Source organism: Diabrotica virgifera, chromosome 3, assembly GCF_917563875.1.
Source record: "Diabrotica virgifera virgifera chromosome 3, PGI_DIABVI_V3a".
NCBI lineage: Eukaryota > Metazoa > Arthropoda > Insecta > Coleoptera > Chrysomelidae > Diabrotica > Diabrotica virgifera.
The window spans coordinates 192,112,418-192,132,883 of record NC_065445.1 but is presented as its reverse complement, the minus strand read 5'-3'; the positions used below and the strand labels follow the sequence as shown (position 1 = coordinate 192,132,883).

The following is a 20,466-nucleotide window of genomic DNA, read 5'->3' as shown; positions in this document are numbered from 1 at the left end:
GCGAAAATCAATGTTAATTTTTCAAATAATTTTTTTTCTGTTTTCTGACAGCAGTAAAATGTATTTAGGATTAAATAAATTAAATACATTCATCTATTTGTATCAATTAATTTAATTTATAAAACATTTTTTTGGACACCAGGTACAAATAATTATATTAATGTTTATATTAGTGAATAGAGAATTGAATACCCTTTCAAATGAGCTATCACATGACCCCTATTCTCATTAAAAAAATCATCGATTAAGTCATCACACCCAGATGGATGACGTCACTACTACGATATATATGCCAAAAAATCATAATTTAAAAATAAAAATCTACCTGTTTCGGGATTTTTCCTTAAAATGGCAGGTTTACAAAATAATGAATTTATGCGTTACATTATGGACGCACTGTATTTAAAATATGTAGGGGAAAGGCGGGCAAAATGGGGTACTTAAGGTTTAAATTGGGATTTAAAAAAAATCTGTAACTTTTAAGGTCTTAAAATAAGACAAATATCATTGTTATAGTAGTAATTATTTATTAATATAATTTAAATTTAAAAAAGTCAAAGTGTTTTTTATTATATGAAAAAAACAGAAACTAATGTAAATTGCCCCATTATGCCCGTCGTATAGGGTAAAATGGGGTACCAAATTGAAACCAAGAAAAGCCTATTGACAAAATTCGCATACAAGTACTACTTCATCATCCTCATCTTCTACACCTGCACATGAATTTTTAACCCATTTAAGGCAACTTGATCAGCTTATCTATCCTTCTGTGGAACTTGAATAAAAGTTTCCGCAGAACCAGTCAGTGTCACTATCTTCGCCTTCTGAATCTGACTCTACTTTTTTAGTTTTATTCAATTGCGATTTCTTACTCGTCTGTCATTTGGTTTGATCATCGGCTATCTTACTTGGTATGGTAAAAGGGTAAAGACTACCAATAGGTATGGTAAAAAGGGTACCCCATTTTACCCTACCTATTGGTACCCCCATTTTGCCCAAAGAGCAGATTTTGAGATTATGACCTGTTTAAATTATTACAAGTTTTTATTTTTTAACATAATGACAAATAAATACTCTAGAACACATTCACTGTTAGTTGGAAGTAATGATATTTATAATTAATAAATTGTTTTAGTAATACTAACGAGGGATTATTTTTCGGCCGATTTTATAACTTGGTTAACTAAAAACGCACATGTACTCTTCACAACAATCATCTAACAGTTAATTATATCTGCTTTATGACAGAAGGCGTAAACAGCAGTCTATAATATAATTTCATTAACGTCGTATAGATGGAACGAGTGATATTGAAAAAAAAGGGGGTACCCCGTTTTAGGCAGCTACCCCGTTTTGCCCGCCTTCCCCTACCGCACGGCTCTGGGTATAACAGAACAGAACAGGTAAATATAAACAGAAGGGACGTGTCGTCAAAATATTCTCTGAAGTCATAATTTATATTCGTCATAACTTTGTGGGGATTATCCACAAACCAATTTTTATAAATATCCTGTAATACAAAAAAGTAGTTTTCGATATATGTATATAGATAATGTAAACTATTTTATATTAATTTTAGTTGACTTCCAACAATGTTGTTGGATTCCTCATCGAGTTTCTTATAATAAAACCTACAAAGGCGAAAAAGTCCAGGCCGATGGTCCAGCATGTTGAATATAATATTTTGATTTTCACAAGTAGAAATCTTTGTTTCTACGTAAAGCTGTACTGCCTCATATAGAATCCAAACGATTAGAGAAAATCTGAATAAACCACAAGTTAGTGCTAGGTTTGTTCTGCATTTGTGCCAAAGCGTGTAATTTGTTCTACATAAACAAAAAAGATATACAAGATATAATGTGGCGCTTCAAGTTAACGTAAAGCTGTACTGTCCCATATAGAATCCAAACGATTAGAGAAAATCTGAATAAACCACAAGTTAGTGCTGAGTTTGTTCTGCATTTTTGCCAAAGCGTGTAATTTGTTCTGCATAAGAAAAAAATATATTACAAGTTATAATGTGGTGCTCCAAGTTTACGTAAAGCTGTACTGCCCCAAATAGAATCCAAACGATTAGAGAAAATCTGAATAAACCACAAGTTAGTTCTGCATTTTTGCCGAAGGGTGTAATCTTTTCTGCATAAACAAAAAAGATATACAAGATATAATGTTGCGCTCCAATTTTACGTAAGGCTGTACCATATATAATCCCAAGAATATCCGTATCCATATATAATCCAAACCATTGAATAAAATCTGAATATAGGTCATTCCACGAATATATGACTCTTTTGGATTATCGAGTCAACGAATATTTTAGTGTGCAACATAAGAAGTACGAAATTAAATGGCTCCAATAATTATTTCACTAAGCAACAATGTAATTTGCAATTTAGTTTCGCTCTTTATATTTTCCACAGTGAAGTATTCGTTGTTGAGATAATCCAAAACAGTCGTATATTCCTGGAATAGGGTATAAACCACCAAGTTAGTGGTAGATTTGTTCTGCATTTTTGGCAAAGCATGTAATTTGTTGTGCGTACACAAAAAAGTTATTCAAGATATGTACAGTATAGGTCGCGTCATATTATAATGCACGTCGCGTTTTCGGCACGTAGAGTTTGCAGACCGTCAATCGGACTGCCCATTCACATTATCATACATAGAACGTTTACGTTGGTTTCAGTTTGGTGTGGTGCAGATGTGTTTATTGTCACAACACATGTTTACATGACAAATTGCCTCGAAAACTACTTTTTAAATTAGACCAGGCAGTATCGTCGCTCCGGCTAGCGAAATTATTCCGATTCGATATTTTTAAACAAACTTACTCAAAAAGAAGTCCTTATAACATATCCACAGGGTGCCGGGCGGTACCGTGGTCGAAAAATTGTTTAAACATTTTTTTTAAACAAATTCACAAAAATATTTTTTTTATTTCGAGCAATATTTTTTTAGATAAACTGGGTCATTCTGGGCAAAAAAGGTCTATTGTCATTTTTCTCTAAAATTGATTGTTGTCGAGTTACATGCGATTAAAAATTTAAAAAATGCGAAAAGGCCATTTTCAAGGCTTAATAACTCGATTAAAAGTATTATTATGAATTTCAATAAGTGACCAATCAAGTTTCAAACCCCTTCTTCAAGGTCCCAAAGAGATTTTTGTCATTATTTTACTACAAAGCTGTTATTTTTAGTTATTAACAATTAGCGCTATAGTCCAACTGTATCGTCGCCCCCGTTAGCGAAACTATTTCAATTAGATGTTTTTGCACAAACTTACTCAAAAAGAGTCCTTATAACAAACACATCCACAGGGTGCCGGGCGGTGCCGTTGTCAAAAAATTGTTTTAACAATTCTTATTAAACAAATTCACAAAAATAATTTTTTCATTACGAACGATTTTTTTTAGATAATTTGGGTTATTCTTAGCAAAAAACATATCTTGCAAAAATGCGGAAATGGCCATACCCAAACAGCACAAAGACGTCTTAAAGACGTCAATGGGATGTCTGATTTCGACATTACGTACGTCTTATGGATGTCCATTTACGCCTAAAACACATCCATAAGACGTCTTATGGACGTCTTATGTTGTAAAAGGTAACGTCCTATGGACATCTTTTTACAACGTCCTATGGACGTCTTTTTACAACGTCCTATGGACGTCTTTTTACAACATCCTATGGACGTATTTTTACAACCTTATATGAACGTTTTTATACAATCCTACCCTGGAAAATTTATCCCCAAAACAGCAAATTGCACTTATTTTTTTAAGGCGAACTAATTTCCTTCAAATATGTGCATTTGCATTTTTAATAATGAGCAATTGAGTCATTTAAGGAATTATTAGTCAAATAAAAACTAAGTTGGTACCTATTTTTTATTTATTTTAAAATTTTTTTATAATTTTTCCACTGTTGCGTCGATCTGACGCCCTCCGTAGCCATGTTTGTATAGAAACCTCAGTTTCCTTTTGACTTTTTGTCAAACCAGCAACTTCAGCAGCTCCTACAAGTAAAAAAATTCATATCAAAATACAATGAATATTGCTTATAAGTACTACAGTTATTTCAAATATTTTTCTTTAATTACTTACTTATTACCATTTTGGCAATATTTGTGGTGTGGAAAGGCTTTTTACCCTTCCTACCTAGCCAGCTATATTCATTGGCAAATTCATTTGTTAATATTAATATCATTGCCCTTCTCACAAAATCGTATACCGTGGCTCCTCCCAATTTAGATACTTCGGTGATCTACAACAAATTTGATTAAATATTCACATGACTATTGAAACACTTAAAACCGCTACGTAAAACATATAAAACACATATTTTCTGTTCCCGAAAATAATGAACTAGTACCAGTATTATAAGAACAGTTTATATAATTATTATAATTATAAGGTGGCAACGTTGGTATAGAAGAGTAAGAATGTGTTATAGTTTCCGTCTGTAATAATCACAATTTTCGCGACTTACAACACAAAATATTTAAAAAAATTCGAACAGGACTTAAACTTAGCAGACTCCTGTGAGCGTAGTGATAAAAAATTTCTCTTTTGACTGAATTTAGTGAGTGATTAATACATAAACGTCAACGGTGAAAAAATAGTGTAAATATATCTGAGTAATTAAGCTAAACAGCGACAGTTGATAGCTGCGATAGGTGAACAGCTTTATTTATGACAGTGTGACAGAAAAATACAATGACAGTTTTATATGTTTGTTCATAGGTAGTTTTTCATTTTACATACTACATATAAGTAAACATTTTATAAAAAACAAAACTAAGTAAAATTGTAAAATGCATTTCTTGTCGTCCTAAACGCAAACTTGCTTCATCATGCATTTTACATATTTTGGTTTAATAATCGACTTTGACAAGTTATTTAGTTTTCCTTCAGTTCTACAAATTGTTTTATATCTTTAATATCTATCTTGCATTGCAAATTGAATAAAAATTTAAAAATATTTGGCTTACTGTGTTCAACAATGTCTCTTTATTCTCAAGCGCCTCTTCTATGATTGAGAACTCCTCCTCATTTTTAATGGGCATACTATACGACTGAAAAAACTTGTGGCCAGTGTCAGTTTCATTGGTAGTAGTGTGATATTGTTTGAACTCTTTTCTGAACACTCTGACCTCCGCCAAAGTCTCCGTTACAAGGCCTCTTAATATATGACCCTGCTGTATCAAGGTCTTTAACATCTTATCTGTAATAAAATATCAATTTTTATTTGAACTAAACATTATTGATTATTATATACATACTATACATTATGGGTTATTGACGAACTGTTTAATAGAGTAATAATTATACTATATAAAATTTATCATTTTTTGTAACAATATTTTTATAAGTTACAGATTGTGTTTAGCAAATAACAAAAAACTTATAATAGTCCGTTTCTGTTTATTTTTTGACATACTTGGCTGATTACTAAATTCTGTTTGCAGTAATTGTTGAATTTTCTGAGTTCACTTCTTGGAATATACTCGACTGTAAAAAAAGACGGATTAAATAAAAGGCTACTGCAAATTTTAAATTCTTGATTGAATAGTCAGCAGCCTTTATAAGATAAAAAGTTATGAACAATTTAACAAAAATTGAAAACGACTTTCAAAGAGTTACTCATTTACTTACTATAAACAGTTACAAACTCAATATTTCGAAGACTATATTTGTCTCCGTTCTCAAAAGCAGTGGCCTTTATTATGAATCTTAATGAATTCGTCCTTTTTTACAAATAGGGTATATGACCATAAGTGATCTCAGAAGATTTTTAGTACTCCACAAAAAATGTGTCAGGAATTAATTGTTGAATTGGGATAGAAGAATAAAATTAATAAAAAAAATAAATATAGTTTCATCCTGAAAACTGAAACATTTGAAAACAATCATTGTATCTAACCAAACAAGGGAACCAAAGAGTTCAAGCAATAAAATGAGAATTTACCTTTTTCCACACACTGAATATTTTGACAAGCAGATGTTAATAATTGCTCATTTACTGGATAAGTTTCTGTTTGGGTAGAACCTCGGGTAGAACCTAATGCATCTTTTGTAATTTCTTGAGTCACTTTTATATTTCCTAAAAAGTAATGTCATTTTATTTTTCATATTTTAACTGTATACAGTATACAGTTAAGGAATATTCAAAAAAATCTAGTTTATTAAAGTCACAAAAAATTACTGAATTTGTTTAGTAACAAGAATATTTCGGCTTAGGGACACACAAACCTAACTACATTTCGGGTATTATCATAGAAAGTTCGCCCTTACCTGAAATATAGTTAGGTTTGTGTGTCCCTAAGCCGACGAATACTTACTAATTGTAAACTTTGGAGCTGGACCAATAATTGTTGAATTCTCTTCCAGGGATTCATCACTGCTTGAGACAATTTTTTGAATTCTTTTTCTTTTATGATGTTCATCAGTGGAACTCAAGTCGCTTCTTTCTTCTGCAACTTTTGCCTTTTTTCTCGCTGTCATATAATCATCTGAAAAATAAACCACGAATAAACATAATGAGTAGTGTGTTTAATAGGGCTTTTCATCGATTGTCATTTGTTATGAGCTTTTGTCATATGTGTCACATAATATTAATATATCTACATCATACGTCTTTGGTTTGTATCATTGGTATATAGGTACCAATAACGTATGACATACATATATTAATATTATGTGACACATGACAGAAGCTCGAAACAAATGACTGTGAATGAAAAGCCCTATACAAGCTTGATATAGTTTATGTAATACGCATAAAAAGCATGTTTTCTTATTTCAGTTTATTTGACAACACATATTTGCTATTTATTTGACAACCATAATTTATTTATTTATTTATTATTCATTTACGGACCGAAGTCCATTAGTACATGATACAATTAAAATTTTTTACAATTAAAATGTCACACAAATTAGAAAAACAAGATCTAGTAGATACAAAATTGGTAAATACATAACAAACAATAATAAAGAATAAACTTACTTGCTCTCATTCAACAATTGAGAGCTAGAACATTTTGAAATTGACAAATACAACTTATCCTAGAACAAAGACAATAACAGTAGTTGACAAATCAGTCTTGAAATTAGAACATTAAGTTAAGTATAAATATAATTGTGTGGAAAACGCAGTAAAGTCGTTCACAAAGAAATCAATTTGCGGAGATAATGTGTTTGCTAATTTAAGAGTTTTAGAGAGATAGGAACTTGAACTATAATTTGTGCGGTTAATGACCTCGTGGAAGGTGGTCACAGAACGGGTGGTTCTTGAAGGTACATGTAGACCAATTTTATTTAAAAGTGGGATACAGAATTTATGACCATGAATTAAGTTATAATAATAATGAATTGTTGACTTAAGGTTAATCTGACAAGAGTGAAAACATACAACATAGATAAGTTACAACATCCACTTTACTTTGGTAATGTTTTTGGTCAACATCGATGAAATACTTAATAGAATATCAATTATAATATCTGGTGAAGAATATATATGAAAAGAATAATTATAGAAAAAGCTATATAGTTCAACCCATATCCTGATTAATAGATCAGTTTAAGAAGCGAATGAGACTTTAGTATTTGGTAGAGATGTATAAAGTAGTTATTTTAAAATATCAAACAAAATGGTCTAATATAAGGCAACAGTGAAAGGTGGTCATTTGTAAAGCAAGTTTACTTGTATATAAAAAATTTAATATAAAATATTACTCAATATAAAAATTTACTTACCAAAAGTGGCATTTCTGAAAGTTTTCACTGTGTGACTTGGCCAGCAAGTATTCAATGGATCATTTTTTCTAATTGCATTATTTAATTTGTCAATAGGTAATGTAGATGGCCAGTGGCAACGGTTCCCTTGGATCCACATTGACGGCACAGCTTCAACTGTTGCATCATCTATAAATTGAACAACAGTCCACGTTTTTTCTGTCATTTTTAAAAAAGATTTTAGTTTTGTTCACAACAACTAGAAAAAAATCAAACATTTCATTATTACTTCAACACTTTTATTATGAGTTGTGCATAAGTGTCCAATTAATATCAATACAATAGTTTTAAAATCCACTTTGTTAAAAAATTAATCTTTAGTAGCAGTGTAGGAGTGGGAAAACAACTATATCATTTTGAAAATTTAAATGAACACACTTGTAGTCAATTTCACTTCCTATAAATACTTCAAGAGGCATTTCTGAACTCTTTTGTAATCTAAAAATGTTTAAATTAGAAGATTCACAAGGATAAGTGTAAAAAGAATGTTTATGTATGTATTTTGTGCCTATCAAACTAAAGATGTCCTCATCTTTTATGATATTAGAAATTATTATAATATCACCATTTTTTAAACAACAGCAATTATCTGGTGGAATAGTTTTTAAAGTAAAATCTTTAAACTTCACAGTTTTAAATTGTTCAGCTAAATCATTTACACTAAGTATCGGTCCCTGTATATGTGGATCCTTAAAAATGGGATAATCACTATCACTGCTCTGTTGTGTTTCTATTATTGGTATTGTACTTTTCTCTAAATGTCTTTTAACTATCTGTTGCAAGGGTGCCTCACTTTTTCTCACTGATTTTAAAATAGTTTGAAGGAAATTTTCAAATGGAAACGCACTGAAAGTGTCTAAAGGACCATGAATCTTTACATCATTGACAAGATGCAACAAATTATGTATATTGTGAGATGTATGGTCAATGCCATACAAAACTTGAAATGTTTTTACAAAATAATGTAATAATTCAGCAGCATAATCTAAAAGGTTGCTATATCGATTACTTGAAAGAATTGTTACAGATATATGAAGGGATAAAAAATTTGTATAACGGTCCTGGCTTAGATTTTTTAACAAAACTACAGGACCAGTATAAAACAGTATCTGCCTGAATTCTGTTGCCTTCCATCTACGTAATTCAGATAAAGAGCGAGGTTTCCTATTAAATTCCAGAGGTATACATTTAGTCAGAGCAACCAAGGATTGTGAGATAGAAGTTATTTTTTGATGCGATATTTTAGTAGTGGGTTTTCCATTGCAAAAGAAGTTTAACAATTTTCTCATTACACCAAGACAAGTCAAGTGCATATAGTCTAATGGAAAACTGTTGATCATATCTAACCCTGGAATTTCTTCTAAAATACTCTTATTTATATGGTGTTCTTCGTCTTGTTGAAGCCTAAATTGATTATCCGTTCTTAAAACTAAATTATCTATTTCAGGAAAATACACTCTCTCACTGTATTCACCTTCGATATTACATTTCGTACAAGACGAGTAACCTGAATGTCCTTTAATTCCTTTAATATATGCTTTGGCTGGAGCATCACATACAATTGCTTTTATATTTACATTATAATGTCTCTTAAAAATATCAATTCCATAATTCTTAACATTAATCACATCTTTCACAAAGTCATCTAAAAATTCATTTGGATTTTTGGGTTTTTCATAACCATGGTAAACACCTACCATACTGACGAGATTTTCACCAACAATGGATATTAGTATTGGATATACTTGACTGCTAGAACTTTTGGTTAACGGTAACCCATCTATATTTACATTAAGATTAATAATATTTCCACTACTTTTAAAAGATGACCCCAAACACCTAACAATAGTGTCAATTGCATGTTTTAAGCCAAAATGGTAATAGTGTCCAGGTGGCACAGTTTTTAACTCAATACTTCGAACAGTATGTAATAAAGTTCGAGCGTCCAATGGTAATGGTTCACCTTTAAATTCTTGTAAAAGTTTTAGCAAGTCAGTTGTAGCTGAATTTTTTATATTGTGTGTTATGCACCATTCAGCCAATTTATTATTAAACGATTGATTTGGTACACTTTTATCCCCACAAACGTTTGATACCGTTGAGGCACCACAATCGTCACCATTAACAATTTCAGTGTCCGATTCGGAATATGTTTCTCCTAAAAATATTACTTGGTCCTTACTGCACCCAGGAATTGAATGATTAATATTAAATTGTTGCTCATTAATATTACCAAAACTTTCACTACTTGGAAAGGATCGATTTTTGTCCATCCTTTTGGCACGCATGTAATGTTTCTGATAAATATTTCGTTTCATTATTGCACTTGATAAAAATTAAAGTGTACTTACAGATTCGACTTCCACTATTATCAATGGCTGAATGGCTAATGGCAGCATGAGTATCATTTGGCACCGTTTTCAAGCAAAAATAGCGGGAATCAGGAATAAAAATGATGAAATGCGAGGCAAAATCAATATCCTAACCTAAATATCACTTCTTTTTCATACACCGCTCTTCTTCTTTTTTCTTATAATTGGTTCTGTGAGTGGATATGGGTATAAAAGTTCAATTTTAGCAAACATTTTTTACCTCATTTTAACTTATAACTATCCCTTCAAACTTCCATATTTTTTAATTATAGCATTTTCGGTTCCTCTCGATGGATTATCAATTTTAATTTACAGTTAAACTACTCTTACCACGACAGATATAGTCATATATATTATGTTCAAAAATCGTAATGATACAATATTTTTAGCCTAAACACTGTAAAAGCACAATATTGGTTGGAAATCAAGAACCCCAAGAGGTTTGCTCGGTAATTATTTATCGGTCTTACAACTCCGTCTTACGGCGTAATAAAGACGTCTTATGGACGTCTTGCAGGGACGTCCATAAGATGTCTTTTGAAAGACATCCATAAAACGTCTTTATTAGATCGTCAGGCGTTCAGGCATAATAACGACATAAAAAAGACGTCCATAAGATATCACGTGCTGTTAGGGTATAACTCGACAACAATCAATTTTAGAGAAAAATCACAAGAGACCTTTTTTGCCCAGAATAACTCAAATTATTATTAATTTGGGTTTAATTAAATTATTAATAAAAAATTATTTTTGTGAATTTGTTTAACAAAAATTGTTTAAACAATTTTTAGACCACGGCACCGCCCGGAACCCTGTTGATATGTTATAAGGACCTCTTTTTGAGCAAGTTTGTGCAAAAAAATCTAATTTCGCTAACGGGGGCGACGATACAGTTGGACTATAGCGGTAATTGTTAATAGTTAAAAATGACAGCTTTGTAATAAAATAATGACAAAAATCTCTTCAGGACCTTGAAGAAGTTGTTTGAAACTTGATTTGGTCACTTATTGAAATTCATAATAATAATTTTTAATCGAGTTATTAAGCCTTGATTTTTCGCAATTTTAGAGAAAAATGACAAGAAACCTTTTTTGCTCAGAATTACCCAAATTATCTAAAAAAAATATTGCTCGAATGAAAAAATATTTTTGTGAATTTGTTTAAAAAAGATTGTTTAAACAATTTTTCGATCACGGCACCGCTTGGCACCCTGTGGATATGTTATAAGAACCTCTCTTTGAGTAAATTTGTGCAAAAAATCGAATCGGAATAATTTCGCTAGCGAGGGCGACGATACTGACCGGTCTAAATACTCGGTATCAAATTCAAAGAAATACCTACATAAACAACAAGGGGAAAACGACCCGTATCTGTCAACATCCGAAAAATATTGTTTTCGAATGAACCGAACGCAGACGTAACGTGTCTTATACGCTACGTTACGTGTCTTATACGCACAATATGAATGGTTCAATTTAAAAACCATTAAATTATATTTTTCGCAAACGAAACGCTACGTGACGAAAACGCGACGTGCATTATAATATGAGGCGACCTTATAGCGCTCTGCCACCTATTATAGGATCCGAAGGATTGGAGGAAATCTAAATATGTTGACCATAAGTTAGTGCTGGGTTTTTTTTGCATTTCTGCCAAAGCGTGAAATTTGCGCAAAAAAAAGTTACACAATATATTATGCGTTGCTTCAATTCTACCTAAAAATGTACTGCCCCATATAAAATCCAAAGAAAAATTTGAATAGACAACAACTAGTGCTAACTTTAATAATTTAATAAGTAATAATTATAAGAATTTACTTATGCAGAATTTAAGAGCGATAAAGGGACCTCTGCCTCGTCAGGTAATAAGTAGGGAAAGGGCCGGCTTAAGAAATTTTATATTTCATTTGGTATTTACATACTTAACATTACATATTTATTTTAAATAAATATCTAGATAATTAACGGAACAATATAGAAACTGATGGAGTATTAGGATTAATCAATTATTATATTTATCTGTGTCGATTCTTTATATCCAAATTTTGAAAATTATTAGCAATTTTTGTTATGTTAAATAAATTGCAGGTGAAATAATAAAATAGTGATTAACTATTAAGATGGGAAATAAGCCACAATTAAATTGAAAAAAATAATTTTATTAACGTTTCGACGCCCAAATCGGGTGCCGTTGTCAAAATACAAAATACTACTAAATTAAACAAAAATGTTGTTGCTAAGTAAAAAATTCTTCTAATAATTTATTTAATCTGACTTATTAATATTGGCAATTCAGACATATTATTATACATTTTAAAGTAGAAGACTTTAAAATGATATTGCAAATATTTATGAGTTGCGTTCCTGGGACTTTACTGAAAGATAGTTCATTCGATTACATGAAATCAACCCCAACTCAAGAATATCCGTCACAAAAAGAATCATAGCATGTGATCTGTCTTTAAAAAGACAACCAAATGCAACGATGACAGTAAAATTCTCGCGTTAGAGATTCCATAGTAAATAACGAGAGAAAACAAGGAAAAAACCTCGTGATACTATCCCGACGTGGTAACTATTTGGTCTTACATTTAATTTACTTTCAAAAAATAATACCAAATTCTGACTTTAATATGTTTAAATTATAAATATTATTAATAGTACCTACATATATATACAATAAAATAAGTAATACTAAAATATAAAATATGTACTAACTCGATATGTTATTGACTTACTAATCGTGGTATTTTCTTTATATTGACTTTCTCTTTCAGTATGGGTAACCACATCCTACTGCATTCTACCGAGGAATTTGCGACACAATTAGTTTCATTTAGCATAATTAGAGCCGCTTCTTTGATTTTTCTCTTTTTACTATCTGATTCTTTCAGGACTATACTTGAATCTCTCCAATGAACTATATGTTCATTATCCCATGCGTGTTGACATATTTGAGATCTATCAAATTCTCTATTTTTAATATATTTATTTATTTATTTATTTATATATATTTACGAGCAAAGCTCATTACAATAAAACATTACAGAAGATATGAAGAACTAACAAAATATTACAAATATACGTAAAATACAATAAGATACAATAAACACTACGACAATAAAGCAAGTCAAAAAGTAAAAATAACAGGTAAAGATATATAATCACAAGTTTAAAATATTCAAGAACATAAAACTAGAGGGTGCAATCCTTTAGCGTTTTTAAAAATCGCGAACTATCCGCAAAGAAATCCACACAATTGGAGCAAGCATTTGCCTGTCTAGAAACCCTCGAGATGAAAGAATTTGCAGTGAAGTTAGTTCTGCTGATGGGAGTATGAAACGTAGATCTTGAACGTGTGATTCTGGAGGGAATATGTAAACCTACTTCCTCAAGGAGCTCAGGGCAGTCGTGAATTGAATTTATAATATTATACAACATGTACATGTCCTTCTTTTTCCGTCTGCTTGATAAGGTGTCAATGTTAAGTTCTAGTTCAAGATCCATATAATTCCAGTCTCTACGGTTTGTTTTGAATGCGACGAACCTAAGGAATAGGTGCTGGATCCTTTCAATCTTACAGTTGTATGTCTCATAGGCGGGTGACCAGACGCAAGATGCATATTCCACGATTGGCCTCACCATTGCACAGTACAACAGTTTAAACGATCTCAACTGCTTAAAGTCTTGGGAGCATCTTTTAATAAAACCTAACAGTTGAAGCGATTTTGAGATGATATTGCTTATATGAATATTGAAAGATAGTCCAGAGTCAAGTGTAACTCCAATATCTTTTATGGATGTGACTGTTGTGATATTTATATCACCTATTTTGTAAGTGAAAGAGATAGGATTTTCCGAACGCGTGAATGAAATGTGAAAACATTTGCAGGAGTTGAGAACCATGTCATTGTTGCTGCACCATTCATTCAACCGATTCAAATCGGACTGAAGCCTTAAACAGTCGAGTGGATTCCTAATGTGGCAGTAAAACTTAACATCGTCAGCAAATAAAAGAAATTTCGCATATTGGAAACAGTCTTTTATATCGTTAATAAAAACATTAAACAACAAAGGTCCAAGATGAGATCCCTGCGGTACGCCCGAAGGGACAACTATTTCGTAGGAAAAATAGCTGTAGAGCTTGACGATTTGTTTTCTGTCCAGAAGATATTCCCTAACCCACAGCAGAAGTGAACCATGTATCCCTAATCGCTGCAATTTTTCTAATAGAATATTGTGATTAACTCTGTCGAAAGCCTTAGAGAAGTCGGTGTACAGGGCGTCCACCTGTAGTATTTCGTCCAAGGCGTTCAGTAAGAAGTTAGTATATGTCAGCAAATTGAGTTCAGTCGACTTATGGCGCCTGAAACCAAACTGCTGTTCCAATAGAACAATATAAGACTGATGTTCACTTATTCTAACGTTTAAGGGTCTTGATGTTTCACCTAAATAAAATTGTTCGCATTCGCAAGGTATTTTATAAATGCAATTCTTTGTTCTTTCTTGTTCATTGTTAGGTTTAGTTTTAGATAGTATAGATCTCAATGTGTTTGTTGTTTTGAATGTTATTGAAAAGTTGAATTTATTTCCTATAGTTTTAAGTTTCTCGGATAGTCCTTTTATATATGGTATTGATATTTTCCTCGTATTATTTCTTGTGAATGTTGTAGGATCCCGTTCTAAGTTGTTCTGTTCCATTCGATCCAATCTTGACAATTCCTTATTTATAAACGATAAAGGATAATCATTTTTTAATAAGTCAGATGTTAACAATTGTTTTTCTTCTTAAAATGAATTTTCGTTAGAACAAGTAATTTTGGCTCTATCATATAAGGTTTTGATGATTCCCTTTTTAACGCTGATGTTGTGATTTGATTTGTAATTGAGATACCTGTTGGTGTGTGTTGGTTTTCTATACACTTGAGTCTCATATTATCCAGTATCCTTCTTTGAGACTAAAACATCGAGGAAAGGTATGGTGTTATTGTATTCCTTTTCCATTGAAAATTTTATTGTCTCTTCTTGATCATTTATAATATTCAGGAATGTATCCAACAATTCTGATCTATGAGGCTATATTGAAAGCACATCATCTACATATCTCCACCATACTGTGGGTTTTAAATTTTGTTTAGAAATGATATTAGTTTCGAAGTCCTCCATAAATATATTAGCCAATAATGGAGATAAAGAAGAGCCCATTGCTAGACCAAAATTTTGTTTATAGAAATCATTATTTAGTGGAAAATAGGTATTATTAGTACATAATGTCAATAACTCCATTCTAGCTGATACATTTAGTCTTGTCCGAGTTGTCAATGTATTATCATTCTCTAATTTCGTTTTGATTATGTTTAAAACGAAATTTGGATGTGGTTACCCATATTGAAAGAAGAAGTCAAAAGAAAGAAAATACCACGATTAGTGAGTCAATAACATATCGAGATAGTACATATTTTATATTTTAGTATTACTTATTATATATCTATGTATTATTAATATTATATATAATTTAAACATATTAAAGTCAGAATCTGGTATTATTTTTTTGAAAGAAAATTAAATGTAAGACCAAATACTTACGACGCACGACGTCGGGATAGTATCACGAGGGTTTTCCTGGTTTTCCCTCGTGATTTACTATGGAATCTCTAACGCGAGAATTTTACTGTCATCGTTGCATTTGGTTGTCTCTTTAAAGACAAATCACATGCTATAATTTTTTTTTGTGACGGATATTCTTGAGTTGGGGTTAATTTCATGTAATCGAATGAACTATTTTTCAGTAAAGTCGTCCCAGAAACGCAACACATAAATATTGGCAATATAATTTTAAAGTCTTCTACTTTAAAATGTATAACAATATGTCTGAATTGCCAATATAAATGAGTCAGATTAAATAAATTATTAGAAGAATTTTTTACTTAGCAACAACATTTTTGTTTAATTAAGTATTTTGTATTTTGACAACGGCACCCGATTTGGGCGTCGAAACGTTAATAAAATTATTTTTTTCAACTTAATTGTGACTTATTTCCCATCTAAATAATTAATCATAAAAATGCCACAAGGAAATAGCTTCAGAACAACAATAAAATAGTGAAGTGAAAAGGACATCGCACACATCTTATGGAAAATATAATGTCACTCAAATTCAATAAAATTTATACGAATATATTCGTTTAAAATTAACGGTCAAATCTTATGATTGCGCCAACTCTTAATTATGATTAATTACGGCGCAAATTGCAATTAAAGTTTATCGAAATCACATTTTTGAAGTCAGTAAAAGTGTCAGTTACAATCACTATTGCTCTGGGTTCTATTCAAAAGAGCTTAAACCCCGCTGGGCCTAAGCGGTTAGTGAAACTAATCCGCTGATTTATTGCCGACAATTATTTGGGTATTAAATATTTTTTCTCTCTCTAACTTATGTACGTACCCATTTGATGTAAGATTTATTTATATCAATTTCTGCTCTTATTATTGAAAATATAGAGTTGGCGCAATGATAAGATTTGACCGTTAATTTAAAACGAATCTATTCGTATAAATTTTATTGAATTTGAGTGACATTATATTTTCCATAAGATGTGTGCGATGTCCTTTAAATGAAGTAATCTATAGTCCGTGTCAAAATATTTTATAAAACGGTATATTAATCCTTTTACAAAGTTATTTGTATTTGAGTATTATCATTAAATTTCAAGAGGTGGACAGTGGACATACTGAATAGCAGGTATATTAATTAAAAGTACAATAGATTAAAATGTATTAATTTCTACCTGGGCCGAAAACTTAATAACGCCATTCAAATACAAATGACTTCGTAATAAGCTTAAGATTAAGGTCTTATAAAATATTTTCTTACTACTATAGGTATTATTATAGTTTATACTCCATGTAATATAAGGGAATAAAGTGAATATTACAATAATTTTATAATCAAAAATACGACAATAACCAATTATTGACGGAAACGTAGTTTGTGACAAGAGTGTTCATTTTATTTCATAGAAAAATATTATACGGGGTGGTTTATTGTATTCGCCTCGGTCTCTGCACGGAAAACGACTTGATATTTTAAAAAAATTTCTTCATAGAAATATACTGGACCATTAACACTACAATCTAAAAATAATGTGAATTATGGAGGGTGCTCCAAAAGATAGTATATCAAAGTTATATTTTTTCTTATGGAACACCCTATATCAGGTAACATTTTTTAATTTCCCTTGAAAAATAAGCTGTACTTTTATAAGGGCATAAGAGGGTTCTCTATACCTACGTTCAGGGTGTTTTGATTTATTTCGATTTTTATGAAAATGTAACGTTTTAGTAAAAAGTATCAGTGACAAATTTTTTTCTTGGATCTTAATAATAGACTACTCAGCGTTTTAAATAGATATTTATTGTAGCAAAATTTTGTACAGGGTGGTCAAAATAATACATTGATCTATTAACAATATTCAAGGTGTAATAACGTACTTATGTTAAATGAAACGTCCTGTATTTTATTAGTTTATCGTATGTAAAATTTACTTAGCTTCCAATCTTTGTTAAGGTTTCCTATACCTATCTTTGTACATGGTGGTCAAAATATTAGACTGTTCTATTAACAAATTGAACAACCTAGGGATTTATAGATATTTCGTATATCTCAAAATTTAAGACCTTTATGACATTTCGAATAAAGTTTTCTTCTTAAAATAAACCCAAAAATCACCCCCTTAAATATTTTACTTTACTTTTGAAACGTTGTGTATATAAAGATTACCTTTTATTTTTTATTTATTTATTATTTAGTTGTCGATCAACAACAGACCAGATCTTTGTGCTAAGGCAAATACTGGAAAAAACCAATGAATTCAATATCGACACATACCATATTTTCGTAGATTTCAATCGGCCTATGATATTTTCCTAAGAAATAAATTGTATGAAGTCATGGATAATGTCCACATCTTTGCTGGCGAGGTGTACTGGCGAGATGTGCTGGCGTGTTTAACATAGCTCTGGAAAAGGCGATCAGACATGCCCAAATAGACAACAGAGGAAATATTTTTAATAAGTCATCCCAAATTTTGGCATACGCAAATGACGTGGACCTAATTGCTCGCACAACACGCAAGCTAGAAGAAATGTATACCACCTTAAATTCCTCAAAAAGTATGGGCCTGCAAGTAAACGAGGAGAAAACTAAGATGATGGCATCAACACCCAACAATAGAGCCAGAAACATCGGTCACCAATTCACGGTTGATAACTCTACTTTTAAGTGGTGGACAAATTCACATACTTAGGCTCCCTGATCTCAAAGGAGAACGTCATGACGGAAGAAATCAAGCGAAGGATAATCCTAGCAAACAAATGCTATTTTGGACTAAGTAGACATATTATGAAAAGCAAAAACTTACGACCAAAAAACAAAAATAACCATATACAAAACCCTTATACAACCATTGTTGACATATGGATCAGAGACATGGACCATCTCCAAGGCAGATGAAAACCTTATGCTTATATTTTAACGAAGGATCCTCAGAGGAATATTCGTTGGCATCTGTGAAAATGGCATTTGGGGGATGAGGTACAACTACGAGGTATACCACAGATATAAACAAAAATTTGGTGGTAAAGACGTAGTAGGTATCTCTTATAAGAATAGGAAAATTAAGATAAGCAGGACATCTAGCAAGATCACAGCAGAACAACCCTTCTAGAAGAGCCCTTATGTCACAATCTGTGGGAAGTAGAAATAGGGGTAGGCCAAAACTCAAATGGAACGATGGTGTAGATGAGGATGGGAGAAAAATAGTCGCAGCAAACTGGCAACGGTTGGCAATGGGTAGGACTGACTGGCGTAATAGAGTTGGGAAGGTCGAGGCTCTTTCATACGGCTGTAGCACCATTGATGATGATGATGATTATTTATTATATTTATTACATTAGGTAGCTTTTATTTATTTTATTACCTTGTATCTAAAAATTTAAAACGTTTTAGACATACGTTCATATAAAATAAACCAAAGAATCCGCTTAAATAGTATACCTTACTTTTGAAACACCCTGTATATTGACTAACATCTGTTTAAGTGTATCTAAATTTGTGAGTTTTATTGCTAAAAAGTACGCTAAAGATGCGCCTGATCGATCTTTCCAAATTCAAATTGTTTCTCCTGTTTTTTGCGCACAATTTCCACAGCCGGTTCAGTCAATTTGACTAAATAAAAATAAAGGAAATAAAAAATGTAGTATGTCAAAGTGTGTAAATAATTTATTTCTTTAGCTGAGCGCTTTCGACATAAACGTCATCATCGGAGCTAATGCTGAAATAAAAAAAGAGGTCTTGTAAGAAAAAGAAGTACAAAACTCTTTTTTTACTTACGTCAAATAGTAAAAAAGTGCCACTACAGCATTGAGGTGTTATCATTTGCATCTTGTGAATATAAACATGAATTTTGGTTAGAAATGCTTTGTCCTCCGTACAACCCCAAACAGTAAAAACAGAAAAAAAACGGCCACATTACACGTTACACAAAACTTTTTTTTTCTTTTTTCATGGCATAGGTATCACCCATCCATTGTTGGCGTAGTAGAAACAGCTGAAATTACGTAAAATGGGAGCGCTACATTGTATGTTGAATAACTTTTTTGTTTATGGGAAACAACTAATTTCTGGCTTCCGCCGGGAGGTAGAACAAACCTAGCACTAAGTGGCTATCTGCTTGAATATTCCGGAAAGTTTTTGTTTTCGAGTGGGCCATACAAGTTTATGTCAAGTTAAAAAACCACATATTTTTTTCAATAATTCTTTTATTTTTTAGAACAAACTTCAAAATTACAGAACAAACTAGAACAAACCTAGCACTAACTGCTACAGTTGTGAAAAAATATATTGGGAACTGGGGCAATACAGGTTTACAGACATATTAGTATCTTAATTTTTGATAAGGTATCTTATAGCTTTAAAATCCAGACATGATTGAATTCGATTCAAAATGACAACTTTTGAAATTTGGCGCGGCCACGACAATTTTCGTTCCTTATTTGTATTACAACATCACTAGGTAGCTTATTAAAAACTAAGATTGTAATGTAAAACCAATTTTGCAAATACATTTAGTGCTCTGAAGATATTGGTTGGACATAGTGAAATTAAATAACATATAAATAATGTTTTATAATTCACAAAATTTATGACCAAACAACTTTTAAATTAGTAATATAAACGTTTACCATACTTTGAAAAAGTGTGATGCAGTTCCAGACTAAACGTCAGCCAATTACAATTTT

General features: G+C 31.4%; 1 protein-coding gene across 2 annotated transcripts; it reads right to left on the bottom strand.

The window, feature by feature from the left end:
- Positions 1–3,869: 3,869 nt before the first annotated feature.
- Positions 3,870–10,250, bottom strand: LOC126881488 (uncharacterized). Of its 2 annotated transcripts, none has more exons than XM_050645773.1 (7): positions 10,148–10,250; positions 7,758–7,995; positions 6,341–6,511; positions 5,968–6,102; positions 4,991–5,223; positions 4,104–4,263; positions 3,870–4,015 (listed from the first exon to the last, which is right to left on the bottom strand). In XM_050645773.1, the coding sequence occupies exons 2-7, from the start codon at positions 7,960–7,962 to the stop codon at positions 3,897–3,899; spliced, it is 1,023 nt and encodes a 340-aa protein (XP_050501730.1). In that variant the 5' UTR covers positions 7,963–7,995; positions 10,148–10,250; the 3' UTR covers positions 3,870–3,896. The 2 variants fall into 2 exon arrangements, with proteins under 2 accessions (XP_050501730.1, XP_050501731.1); XM_050645774.1 differs by having other exon boundaries at positions 4,111–4,263.
- Between the last annotated feature and the right edge of the window lie 10,216 nt (positions 10,251–20,466).

What these genes read in the sequence shown, in the direction of transcription:
- LOC126881488 (XM_050645773.1), bottom strand. Translation starts at nt 7,962, where the DNA reads ATGACAGAAAAAACGTGGACTGTTGTTCAATTTATAGATGATGCAACA. An exon ending in TATTCAGTGTGTGGAAAAAG is followed by an intron (nt 5,224 to 5,967) that starts GTAAATTCTCAT and finishes ATTTTATTACAG; the next exon opens with ATAAGATGTTAAAGACCTTG. An exon ending in AAGAGACATTGTTGAACACA is followed by an intron (nt 4,264 to 4,990) that starts GTAAGCCAAATA and finishes AATTTGTTGTAG; the next exon opens with ATCACCGAAGTATCTAAATT.